This window comes from Eurosta solidaginis, chromosome 5, assembly GCF_040869045.1.
Source record: "Eurosta solidaginis isolate ZX-2024a chromosome 5, ASM4086904v1, whole genome shotgun sequence".
NCBI classification, from domain to species: domain Eukaryota; kingdom Metazoa; phylum Arthropoda; class Insecta; order Diptera; family Tephritidae; genus Eurosta; species Eurosta solidaginis.
Window position 1 is genome coordinate 210,444,703 of NC_090323.1, and position 14,099 is coordinate 210,458,801.

Genomic DNA, 14,099 nt, shown 5'->3' on the forward strand with positions numbered 1-14,099 from the left:
AAATATTTTATATATCCTTTGTATGGAAGCATTGCTCAATTATATGGTTGGCTCATCTCATCAGTTGATTTTATGTTGATTGTCGAAAGGAGATGAAAAACTCAAAATGTAACCAACATATTGACAATAACTTAATGCCGCGGTGGTCAATTTTTGATTAAAAAATAAAATAGTTTCACATCACTTTAAGTTATCTTTTTTTAGTAAATGCATCTAATTTAGCGGATTATTTTCCCACAACACACAAGAATTGCGAAGTTTTTATGTTTTCTCTCCGTTCCATTCGCCCAATATCAACACACAGATTTTGACAGTCTAAACTGAGGTATGGTGATGCTGTAGAGATGAGCCAACCGTATAGTTGAACCATAGTATGGAAGAAAATTTAAAACGCGCTCAAAAAGAAAAATTCTAAGTATTCTTACTTATCGAAATTTTCGTGAAGATTTACGAAAACGGTTTTTATGCTGCGCCCGTATCGTGTTTTATGATCAAGTATCAAAAACTAATTTCACTCAAATCGTTTGATATGAATCTGTCTAATTACTCGTAAAAATGACAATATATTATGGATCTAATAACCTTTCGAAGCCACTATTTCAAGTGTTTTCTTAATCCGCATCACCATTTCCGTGCTATTCCGATTAAAAAAATTCAATTCGATCACGGATCGTAATACACGATACGGGCCCCTGTTTGCATAGTTTCCATTATACAACTCCTTTAAGTCTATACAGCTTCACTTAAGTACTTACATGCCAACCTAATAAAACCGCACTGCGTTTTTTTAGCGCACGCAAACAACCGGCGTTTTTTGCGCAAACCCAAATAAGCATGCGTTGCGACAATGTAGAGTATGTGTGCAAACGTCAAATCTTAATGTCACGCAGAACAAAAATTGGAAATCGAGTTAGGTTTTCACGCAGCAAATTCAATTTGGGTTGCTCTCATACAAGTTATATCTGCATGAGACATTTTTGATAGAAAATGACTTGCGTGCGTTTATATTAGGTTGGCATGTTAAGGAAAATCAAAAATAAACTAGAATTGTGTACTCACCAAATTGGCACTGCACGTCCACCGGCGCCTTCAACAAATTTCAAGTACGAAGCAGCAATATAACTCTCATATTTCTCATCTGGATAGTTGCGTTGCACAAACCTTGACACTTCCTGTGACAGAATACCGATAATTGCACGCGTATTCTCGCCGTAAACATTTACCTTTGGATCATCGTTAACATCATATGCATATTTGTTTGTGTGTATATATTTATAATTATTGCCAATGTTTGTTAATGCAAGTGAGCTATGCAAAATGCAAAAAGTACTGAAGAGTGTGAGTAGTGTTGCGGCAATCGTCCTTGCTGATGAATTTATGTTGTTGTTATTAGCAGGAAGTAGTTTCACTGCCATTGTAACGGAGATTTAACGGTGTCGTTGGTTAACGGCTTTATTCTTATGTTTTGTGTATGAGATTTATAAGTACGTTGTATTTGTTTCGATATTTTTTTTCGTATTACAACGCGTATACAAATTAAACGTTTTATTCGATTTTACGCTAATAAATATAAACAAAATATCTGCACATGCGAATTTTTATTATTTAGCTTACTATGGAAGCTCACTTTCCGCTGTCAACTATGACAATGAAATGTGAAATTTTGAATATTTACAGGTAAGCAAACAACTTTTAAGTGGTGCGAGGTAGGCGAAGCAGCGGCAAATAAATACGTCACACAGACACGCACTCACACATATACAACCTTTCCTACAACTATTCATACATGCCAAGCATGTTTTAATTTTTAATTGGGCGCAATGTGTTGAGTATAGAATTGTGCTGGCTCGCTGTATGTATGTATGTATATAGCGTATGTTTGGGCAGCAGGCAAAGTGTGTATGTAACTAAAAAAGAAGAGCAAACAAAAAAGTGCTAAAATGATATAAACAATTAAATAATAAAATTAGATTAAAATATTATAGTGATGAGAGAAATGATAACAATAATTAAAAGATTTTTAAATTATGGGTTATTCCACCTCAAGTCGACTAATGGTAAGCATGATTATCAACTGTTTTTTTTTTTTTTTTTCAATATATAACGTAGTACTTCAAAGGAAACAAATAAATTAAAATGTTATGGGAATATTCAATTGTGTCGCATAAATCAGGCTTGTTTTCTTCATTGGCGCCCAAAGGACTGCCCAATTTTAAACGTTGCAGAGTAGTCAACTTGCGGCACGACTAAGTTAGTTTTTGAAAATCGCCAAAAAAAATCAATGGCGAAAAAGACTTTGTATATCAGAATGTATGTATTTATGCATATTCATCCATCAGCCTTTTAATACTATTACGAATTTTAGGTGTTTCAAAATTACTTTGCACTTTCTATTATCATTCGAATCGCCAAACTGTGGAATAAATAACACAAATATTCAGTATAACAAAATGTTCTTTATTTACTACACTACTTTGGTAGTAGTACTTCACAACTTAACTACTCGCGTACTACACTTATAGCTTGTTAAAATGAAACCGATTCATTGTTCCTCACCTTGCGCTGCTCTTATGCTCTCAGTTGCATCCTTTATCTATTTCTCCCAGACCAGGGGTGGGCACTACTACATATACACGACTACCATACTGAGAATGTGTTAGTGTACACGAACTCATAGCGTTCATGCTCGCTCAATTATTTATTTAGTTTGATTTCAGCGCTTTTACAGTGAACACGTGTCACACATATTCTTTGGTACTCTGTTTTAAGCGCGCGTGCGAAACTTCCTCACTGCCGCTGATTTTGACGAAGTAGTCGTTGTGCTCTCGCTCATGGTATACGTATATGGTCACTAAGAATGTGCTAAGCTCACGCCCATCCCTGGGCCAGACCTTTCGCGAACACTTGCTTGTCTTTTTGTTCGTTTCTGTATCACATAGTTGGTTATTTAGCTATATATATACACATGTATATTCTCTTCGCTCTTATCTTTGATGTTTACCTATATGCGAGGCTGCTTGCTTTGATGTTTACATGTATGTGTGGCTGCTTGCTGTCATGTTGTTGTGCATTTATTTACTAGCAGCATAGTGACGTATCGAACTGCTAGTATTCGATACAATACAATAAAAAAAATAAATGTAAGGCGCGATAGCCTCCGAAGAGATCTAAGGCCGAGCTTCTCTTCCAATTTGCGTCGTGCTCCTCTTGCTTTTCCCTACAAATTGGCCGGACGGGACCTACATGTTTTATGCCGACTCCGAACGGCATCTGCAAGGCAGATGAGTTTTCACTGAGAGCCGAGGGGCGACCCCGCTTAGAAAAATGTTCTTCTAATTGAAAAACCTTATTTCTAAAATTTTGATGTTGCTTTGCCCGGGGTGTGAACGTACCACACCCGCGGAGCACGCTACCATCACAGCACGGTGGCCGCCAATACAATACAATAACTTGGGCAAAAATTGAGATTAAAACTAAATAAATTTGATAGTCTTTTTTTTACCAGATTAGAGGAACAAATTCGGTCTGTAACATCCACCCTTCTACTTATAACAAAATTTTTAAACAACTTTTTAATAAAAATGGATCAACAAATTTTTGGAAAATAGAAATGGCACTGCCTGCAAATTTGAAAGCTTTAAAAGCCATAAATCGAACAACGTCGAAGATGAGTCAAACCGTGACACGACCGAACGGAGTACAACAATTTAAAAGCTATTTTTGGTATTCTTTGCTCAATACTTTAACACCATAAATCGAATATATAAGAATTTACTTATAGCGTCATTAGGCTAAAGCGTCACGTTGTTGTTTTCGTTATAGCCGAAAAAACACCCCCCGAAGGTTAAAGGAGTATTACGGATGTGATCAGTACTTTGCCGGATATGATTTCGGCACGCTCTGGTACTAACACTCGCACAACGACTGCCTCTGAAGGTATATTTTACTCCTCAAACCTTTAGATATATGGATATAACTCTCCTTTTACGACAAGTATGCCTGCATCGGGAATATTCTAAGCCCCTTACCCCGCTGGAGTAGTAAATAATACTTTTTATGGCAGTGGGTGTTTGCTGTAATAATGAACGAAGAAGTTTGTAGAGATGCACTGACGTTTTTATTGTAATTCTGAAAAATATTTTTAGTAGAATTTTTAATGAGAAGCCGTTACATCTCTATTCCTAGTATTTTCACAAGAAGCGTCTAGGGCAGATACAATTATAAACACCAGATGGAACGTATCGAAACTAAACACTGGAACGTTATTTCCTGATATCGACTTATATAACAGGTATATTATAATTCTATACCAATGCAGTAAAATAAACACCATAATAAGGCCATTTACCGTTGGACAGAAGAAATGACAGGGATGAAACAGTCTATGCTTAAGGCGAGTACATACAAGGGCCGGACGCATTGGACGAGTTATTGCCGAAGTAGAGTCATACAAAAAAGTAAAATATCGGAAGGCTGCTATAATGAACAGAAACAACCTTACTCACTTGGTCTAGAAGGTCGCATGTGGTCATAACAAATCCTTCCCGAGATGGTCGGGCTTGGTACGGGAACGTACCGGATCTGCATCCGGCAAAGAACCATCGATATCGATAACACTCCCCAAGGCCTTCGGGGAGTGTCCTTATCGGTACAACAACAACAACAACCAACTTAAGTGGTGCTTTACCGTTTAAACAATTATGGCCGTGTAATAAGGCGCGCCGCGCCAGTCGCTTCATCGCTGGGTTAACTGGTGCCAATTGGTCACACCACGGCAGTGTCTGCGTAAAGTTATTACAGCTCATCATTAAATATTTTTTGGTTGCCAACACGTAGAGTTCAGTAAATTTTTCGAAAAACTTCTCTCGAACACTCCCAGAGCCGCTTCATCTGATGTTGTCATGGTCCATGCTTCTGCGCCGGAAGGATACTGATGACAATTTGTGATCGGTCGTACTATTGGATGGGGCGAAGCACTGCTACAACAACAACAACAACAATGGGGACGATAAGTGACTTGTAGAGCAGGATTTTCCTTTGCCGAGTGAGGACTTTACTTTTCAATTACTTACATAGTCCAAAGTAGCATTTATTTGCAAGAGTGATTCTTCACTGGAATTCAGAGCTGAAACTGTTGTTTGTGCTAATGCTGGTATCCAAGAGTTTTCTAGGGCTTTGACAAATACTGGTTCCTTAGATGATCCACTACAAAGCTCGCACTACCTACGCCGGATCCTTAGAGGCTGTCTCAGTGATGGCATCTTTATATATCAATGTTTAGAGGAACCCCGTACAATGGAAATAATATGCGTTGCAGCGCAGAGCCGAGCTTCTCTTCCAATTTGCGTCGTGTTCGTTTTATTTATCCTACTAATTGACTTATATAATGGTCTCAAATTCAACATGCGACTAAGTGGTCTTCTAAACAGGTTTCGTAGGTAAGTGGCAAACGTTGGAAGGCGAACAGAAAATAGACGGGACTTGCTCATGGACCTTATCACTTTACTGTGCGGTTCCTAACTGTGTGACATACGTCAGAAAAGTTATCGCTGTTATCTGTTCAGCGAACTTCAGCACTAACAGTAGCCTCCGCTTATCGCACTGGGCGAGCCGTACAAGTGATAATTGGAACAACCTCCTTAAACCTACTAAGCTGGAAAGAAGAAGCAAAAAAGTAGGAACAGAGTGAAAACATTTAGGCTGTGGCAAGAACGCTGCAAAAATTAACAATGGGACATATGGACAACGAAACTAACCACAGATTTTAAAGCATAAAGCATCATCTTTGGCGAGATAGACCGGTACGTTACCTTAATCTCCTTTGGAAATGGGTACTTCAAGAAATATCTGTACGGAATAAAACCGGTCAAAGACTTTACATGCATTTACGGCTGAGCAGACAATAACGATGCTGAACAGATCTTCTTCAAATGCTTGCAATGGAGCCAGAACCGACTTGACCAAGGAGTCAGCCAAATTATTGTCGACAAAGTTACAGCAAAAATGCTAAGAGCAGAGTGCCAATTAAAAGCAACTTCGTAAAAATCATACTCAGAGCGAAACGCTAACCCTCTAAAACAGACTAAGCTAAGAGTGTCAGACACAATGGACAGCGACTGTTTCGACTTTTTGGTAAGCCTCAAAGCCATTGTGTTACTTCCGTTAAATTTAAGTTTATATTAAGTCGATTTCAGAACGTATTGGGGAATCTTGCAATCGATGCTGGAACTTGAAACATATTCAAGAGCCCGATGACAATGCAACATGATGGAACGCCGGGAAGGTGATATTTGAAAAGCTCGTCGAAATTTGAAGCTTTTGCTATCGAGCTTGTATTAACTTTCCGGTGAGTTAGATATTTGTAAGTATAAACATAGCTTAGTTTGTTTAAGATACAGCATCTAGATATTTAGAATACCAAAACAAAGCTTGCGAAATCTTGCGATCGATTTTTAAATAACTTCTTATTGATCTAGAAACTTGAACCTCCAACACATAGTCAGGGCACTAAGCCAAAGAAACAGAAAGAGAAACAATATCAGCAAAATAGCAACGGTTTTAATAAGCTAGAGACCTGAAATTTCAAATTAGGTTCAGAATTCAATGACAGTTTAACACGTATGACAAACAGTTTCACTAGGTGGCGCACGGATTTAGATATCGGTAAAAATTTTAAAAATAGCTGATGTAAATAACTTCTTAGATGTAAAGCAATAAAGTAAGGTCACAGTTTATAGATGTTTAGTATTGTATTTAAGAAAATTCTCTCTGCTTCCATATGCGGGTTCCGATAAAAATACTTTCTTAGTCGGAGCATCATATTTTATTCGCATAACATGGCCTACCCAGCGTATCCGCTGCGCTTTAATTCGATGGAGTATGTTGATGTCTGCGTGAAGCTCGTACAAGTCATAATTAAATCTTCTCCGGTTGCCACCGTCTAGAATTCCGTAAATCTTTCGAAAAGCTTTTCTCTCGAACACTCCCAGACCACTTCATCTGATGTTGTCATAGTCCATGCTTCTGCGCACCATATGGCAGGACGGGTACGAAAAGTGACTAATAGAGCATGGTTTTCGTTTGTCGGGAGAGGCCTTTATTTTTTAAATGCCTACCTAGTCCAAAGAAGCATTTATTTGCAAAAGTGATCCTTCGTTTGATTTAAGAGCTGATGTTGTTGTTTGTGTTAATGCTTGTTCCCAAATAAACGTCGCTTAAGCGCATACCGGTATTTCGGCACCTCGACAGAAGCTTTCAGTCTTTCAGTTAAACCTTGAACCCATCACAATTGTGAATAGCTTTGTCTTTCAAATGATTGAATCAGAGAATAAGCTCAACGAATAAACTCGTGTGGATGTCTATTGATCAAAAAGCTCTAAACCGAATCAATCTCGTCGGGATCAGTGGGACCTCAGACAAAGTCCCAATATTGACTCGGATCTTCATCTGGTAGGCATGCGGCGATAATTTGATCAATTTTCTACCAGCAGCTGGTCTCTAAGAGCGATAAAACTACCAAATACGCTTTAGTTCGATATTCTCACTGACTCCATATCACCGCTGCGGATACTTTAGGAAGAGCAGCTGCAGCTATAAGTATTATCGTGCAGCCTTTGAAAAGATCACTCCTAGTTGGAAAAAAATTTGAGTTTCATAGCGCGACAGGGACGCTCTCTGAACGGAGTTGTAAATATATTTTCCACTTTCCAGAAAAATCGTATCCCATAAATATACCATGAGCTATTGTGGCGAATATTAGCATTTCTAACATCACCATGCTGTTTAGCAAATAAACACAACGACAGTAAGCCCTTTACACACATACATAGAAGACAACGAAGAATATTTCACACACATAGCCAGCAGCTTAAAGCAAAGAAATTATTTCACATACAAACATGTAGGCCACAGATAAGAGCGAAGAAGAAAGAGAAACAAATCACACATCATATTATCATCAGCTAAGAGCAGAAGTTGTTACTCCCACATATACATGTATATAGCTAAATAACCAAGTATGAGATACAACTGTTCCAGAAGGCATGTTCGTGAAAAGTCTAGACCTTAGGAGAAATAGGTGAACGAGGCTACCTGAGAGTATAAAAGCAGCGCGGTGCAAACGAGAATCGATCAGTTTGAATTTAACATGCTTTAGTGAAGCACACGACAATTGTAACTGTGAAGTACTACTCCCAAAGTAATCTAAATAAATAAGGCTTTGTTTTACTGAATATTTGAGTTATTTATTCGACAGTTTAGAGATTCGAACGTTAACAGAAGCTGCAGGAATTTCCATAAATTTCGTTACACTATATGCAACAATAAATCAGATGACTCGTGAGAAATAAAGAAAGTAAATCGGCGTTTTTTCTTACGTGTTTTTACGCCCCAGTTAAAAAGTTAATTAATTTGGGAGTTTAATGAAAAAGTGTTTTCAAAATTGGAGATTGAAGTGAGTTTTACGACGGCTTTTTTTTAATCAAGTAATCGGATACTCATAGCAATTTCATAGGTGTGTTTACCTAATAAATTTTCAGTAATCCCGAATACCTTCGGTGATCCAGATACAACGGGTAATCGGTAACTTCCCCTCTCACCTTTAATAGATAAATAAACTTATTGCGTAAGATAATTAAGCACTAAAACTGTTTCAAACATCTGTAGTTAACAAACTTAAGCTGTCATCTACTGCGGCTATTAAAGAACCAGTTATTAGCTTTTTATGTGTGATTCTTTTTTCAAATAACGGGGAAGCCCGACTTGATGAAACGCTTTTGTTGTTTTTAGGTACTTTTTTAATAACAATTATTAATGATGATTTTAGCAAAAATGTTGTATAGCCAGCGGCGAGTTTTCAAAAGGTGTTTAGGACTTGCAGATACAACAAAGTAAATAACAGCAAATATATATTTACTTACTACAAACTCTGCATACACAGATGGATACATATAATGAAATTTTAGGAGGTCGATGTCTGTACATTGATGATACTAAAACTAATTATATGAGGGTTTATTAGTAGACCAACGAGCCTAAATCAACAGTGTTTAGAATTTTTGCCTGTCTGCATAGAATTAAATGCCAGGGTCTAACTTACAGTTTACAGGGTTTAACTTACAGTTACAGCCGCTTAGGCTGAGCACTGGGTTTCCAATAAATGAAAAAAATGAAAGGTGCCGTATTTCTTCGTAATGCTTGTGGAGATTACTTCTTAAGTCCATGGGTCTTCAATCAAATGTCTGTTGAGATGCTCAGGTATCTGCGCATTCAACAGAAACTGTTTGTTCATCATTTCATTTCTCGCCTCGCTGTGTAGGTGGTGCTCTGGGGACATAAGATGAGAGCCCATAGCAGTTCTAAAAGCGGTCTTTTGACAGGCCTGCTGTTTCTTCCTGTGAGTAACCTTTAGGCTCGGCGACCATATCGCGGACGCATAGCATTGAAGCAACCGCACCATTACTTTGTAAGTGGTAATGAGCGTCTCTTTATCTTTACCTCATTATTTTATTATAGCACATAAATGGGTTAGTCGGGATGGTAACTCTAACTAAAGGTAACTGCTTCTGGTGACGAAGAAGCTTTGAAATGTAGAAGTTAAATAAAAGTGGGAATAGGACACCACCCTGAGGTACCCCTTGTTTAGTTTATCTGGGTTTAGATGTTAAGTTCCGAAATTGCACCGATGCATGCCAACCAGACAGATAATTTGCTGTCCACCTTTTTGAGACTAGGAGCAAGAGGGGACCCCTCCAAGCCTTGCAGTAACGTGCCATGGTTGACTGTATCAACAGCTTTTAATAAGTCTAGCACTACGAGTACTGTTCTGTGTGGTTTTTGATTCAATACGGAGTTTATCTGTGTGTTGATTGCATTTAGCTCGGTGGTAGTGCGATTTAGTTTTCGACAGCAATGCTGATGATGGGCGACGTAAGTTTGCAGTGAAATAGGGAAGCAGAATGGCTTCGAGTGTCAGGGCTACTAGCGATAGGAGAGATATCGAACGATATGAGTCTCCCACATTAGCTAGTTTCCCATGCTTTAGCAGCGGTACCACCCTCGATATTTTCTATTTTTCGCGGATGACGAACAAACACAGGTTGAGTACATGTCATAGATATCCCTCATTGCCAAAGTCTTAAAGCATCGACATGACTTAACCGTCTAGGCCTGCTGCTTTGGATGTTTAAGCGTGTTTGATGGTTTCGTCAACCTCTGATGGTAATAGAAGACGCGCTGTGCTTATGTGCGTGCCTGAACTCCTGCCGTTTCGATTTGCCAACAGAGGAATACATTACATATTGCTGGCAAAAATCTTTGTACTTAGTCGGGTTTGATAGGACTTTAAGATATTTTATGCCGACTTCTTGGGCTTGTGTTTGTCGGATGCGTTGGTTTACTTCTTTTATTTGGGGGCGCCAGGGATATGCTGTCAGTCACGCTCTCAGTAAAGATACGCTCTCCCGCTATGGTTACCTACACCGGCAGAGAAGTTACAGTTCTTTAAATGCTCCTCTCATTTCGCCCGCTTGAGTTTATCCACGAGCTATTTGATGCGTTGTTTTATTTCCCTTATTTAGGGGTCGCTAGTGTCGAGCCTCAAAATATGGCCGGATTTCCAGTACTGTTCCCGCGGAAATAAAACGAGCCGATGAGATTAAAGTGAATATAACGACTAATAAGCAAACAAAGTACAAATTAATGAGCCCACGGGTAAACCATTCTAATGTATTTTTGATATTTTTTGCTGGCGTAACTTCGATCACGTTTAGCCTTATCATCTTGTTATCATTCATAAACAAAATGCAAACAAATGAAACTAATAAATGCATTCAGTTTATTTGCTAAAATTTACACTTAAACTAATATTATTCATTCACTACAACAATTTTATAATTGAGTCAATCCATATGAAAACGTCTAATTCAAAAAGCTGCCTAGTCTCGGATTTCACTCAAACTTTGAGGGACACTTCTTTGGGGTCCTAAAGGAACAAATTGACACACATTTAATTTTTATAACAACTGGTTTCGGACTGGTCGAATTTCAAAGTTTGAAAAACGTCATTTTTAGGCTTCCCTATTATAGCTGAAAAAATTTTTCTATTAGAGATATCCTTGTACTCGATATGGCGTTTTAAAGGTAAAAGATAGTAGTTTGTTTAAAAATAAATAATAAATCCTATCGCGAGTATCTAGAATTAAAAACCTGGTACTGAAAATACGTAATTTTTATCCTTTTTTGTCAATTTTAGCTGGCTCTGGCGTCTTCACTGTTTCAAGTAGCCACTTAATTTTTTTCAGAAATTAAGGGTACATATCCTAGAAGAAAATAACTTATCCATCGGCCAAAAAAACCCACTCCTTATAGATAAATTATTATCTCGAAATAAGTTTTCAAAAATCGTGTTTTTCAGGCTCTAAAACGAACGTGTTTCTCAAGAGATAAAAATACGAATTTCTCATGGACTCCAGTCGTGACCTTTAGCTTTTAATACCTCAACATTTCGTTTTGTTATTTTCATACTAAGAGCCTCTGCTAATGGATTTTGTGATGAAATGTTATTATAAATGTAAGGAGACAGTCCGAAGGTTTGGGGAAGATTTAAAGATGTTGATGATCTTTTTACGGATATTGATTCGATATGATCAGGGAAATAGCATTAGGTAATATGTAGGTACCATTAAGGTACTACCCCGACAATCGCGGAAACGATTTGATTTTCGGCCACATTGAACCTTCTAGGTTATCCAACTCCTTCCGTGGGGAACTTGGGGTCGCTAGACCCACACATGATAAATAAATATAATTGTTACGGGTATGTATAGGGTTGCGCCACACCCCCCCCCCCCCCCCCTCCCACCAAATCTAGGAAAACGGCATATACATATTATCCTCTTTTACCACCCTGATTAACTGATACTCGGGTGTGATAAGGAGACATCCCGTGAAAGCTGTTTGAACATTCTGGCATGTATGCAAATTTGTCAAATATATGTCACTAACATCGAGCGACCATAACGGCGGCTTCTATGATAAGATTGGCTTCAACTGGTACTCTATCAGGAAAAGAGGATTTCCTGTGGTTTCAAATTGAAAGTTAAAATAATTAACCAATTTAAGAAATAGCCCCGAAATCCCAATTTTTTTTATTTAATCTTGGAATTTTGAGTTGTAAAAATGGCTCGGTATTTCCGGGATTCGAAGCTCTACTTTGTACTCTAGAGGCAATTGCGGTTTCATGTGAATTTAGGTGAGGTTAGGTTGAACTGGCCGGTCTATGAGGACCTCACACAAACTGAATTAGTAGTATTACCAGAAGTTTGTTTAACGACCAAACTGAAAACCCCTATGATCGGTCTTGAGCCTTTGATCAATGATAATGAAAAAGGAATAGTGTTTATTGTGCAATATCTTATATACTAATTAGCAATCGTATGATAATACCGTCTTTATATGATGGTAAACGTTACAAAGAAGAAATACAAAATTAACTTCAGTTAATAAGTAATCTTGTAGTAACTCCATTTTCTTGGAAACACTAGAAAATTTCTATGACCTATGCCACTTGCTGCTTCTAGATCTGACAGCCGTATCACTCCTAATAACTAGACTTAGTTTCGAAAGCGCAGAGCACGAATTCCCACGTTTTATACTCGTTGTTGTTGCTGTTGTTTTAATAATAGACACTCTCCGAAGGTTTTGGGGAGTGTTGTCGATGTTGATGGTCTTTTGTCGGACTTAGGTCAGGTACGTTCCGGTAACAAGCACCATTAAGGTACTAGCCCGACCATCTTGAAACGATTAAAATGACCACATTAACCTTTTAGGCCATCCCGCCCCTTCACCCCCTCGTTCTATGAGAAACTTGGGGTCGCTAGTGCCACGTCTGCTAAATACATATGTGTATGATACATTCGTATTTGTAACAGGATTGCCCTTGCGTAGGTGAGGTTGACAAATGGGTTGCGGAAGCCTTTAAGCTACAAATGTATCGCCGCGTCCGCCATTTGGGCACCCTTACGCCCACCATCCACCTCTATTGTGGTTCTAAGAGCCTCTTCGAAGCGAAGATACGGAAACAAGACACTGAGCCTGGTACGTTCCGGTAATAAGCAATCATTAAGGTCGTCAGAGCCTCGGCTGTTAAAGACACAGGATTCGCCACTGGTAGGTGAGGTTGAAAATTCGGTTGGAGAAGCTATATATTCGCTATATTTTCGCTGGAATCAATTCGGTATTCTAAGCCCCCTAACCCGCTGGGGTGAGCCTCGTTGCAGTTGTTAAGGCGATGTTCTTTGCCACCAGATCTACAGGTGGAATGTTCAGAATGGCATACAGTGCAGCCTTCGGGCATGTTTTCAAGAAGGAATTGCATTATCGATGCGTATGGGACAAATTAAATGGCAACATTTGGTCAGGAATAAAACCAAGTATTTCAGTAATTAGAAGAGACCGGTTGTTGTGGGAAATGATGATAACAAATTTAAGCGTAATTTTTGTGCTTTGACCGAATAGACAAATCGAATACCACTTCATTTTCTTATCTCATTGCGTTTTTTATCAATTGATTGGATTGCAATAATTTCAATATTTCGTTATAATATAATAATAAAGTTTATCAGAGACGACACACTTTTGGCTTTAGTATGCAATACACTGGTTGATATTTATGATATGCATTAATTGAAAAGTAAATAATTTTAGACAAGTCGCTACTTCGGCGAGGTATTTTAAGTGTGATTCAAAATCTGAGGCAATAATCAACAAGTCATCTAGATATATGAACACGTTAGATTTCAGTCTATGCGGTATTACTCGGTCCATTAGCCGGCACAATCTCTGCGCGGCATTACATAGGCCGAATGGCATGCTTTAAATCCACACTGCTTATGAAATGTGTGTCATCAATCCGGCTGAGTATTCCTTCGATGTTTTGCAACGGGTACGCGTCCTTGACCGTCACCGCGTTGAGTTTCCTAGCATCCAGGCAGAAACGGTTTTTACCGGGTTTACGAACTACGGTTGTGCGGTTACTCCATGGACTCTCACTCTCCTTGATGACGCCCCAACGCCGCCCCAGCGGGTAAGGGGGTCAGAAT

The 14,099-nt window shown here is 38.6% G+C and overlaps 2 protein-coding genes across 3 annotated transcripts in view; both read right to left on the reverse strand.

The window, feature by feature from the left end:
• LOC137252357 (uncharacterized) overlaps positions 1–14,099 on the reverse strand; it is a 162,492-nt gene that overhangs the window by 135,718 nt on the left and 12,675 nt on the right. The gene's annotated exons all lie outside the window — the stretch shown is intronic.
• The window catches only part of LOC137252358 (gamma-glutamyl hydrolase A-like), a 56,987-nt gene that overhangs the window by 30,751 nt on the left and 12,137 nt on the right, over positions 1–14,099 (reverse strand). The window contains exon 2 of the mRNA XM_067787922.1: positions 1,060–1,907. Within this exon, the coding sequence (XP_067644023.1) occupies positions 1,060–1,415 (356 nt within the window). The 5' untranslated portion in view covers positions 1,416–1,907. The remainder of the gene's footprint in view (positions 1–1,059; positions 1,908–14,099) is intronic.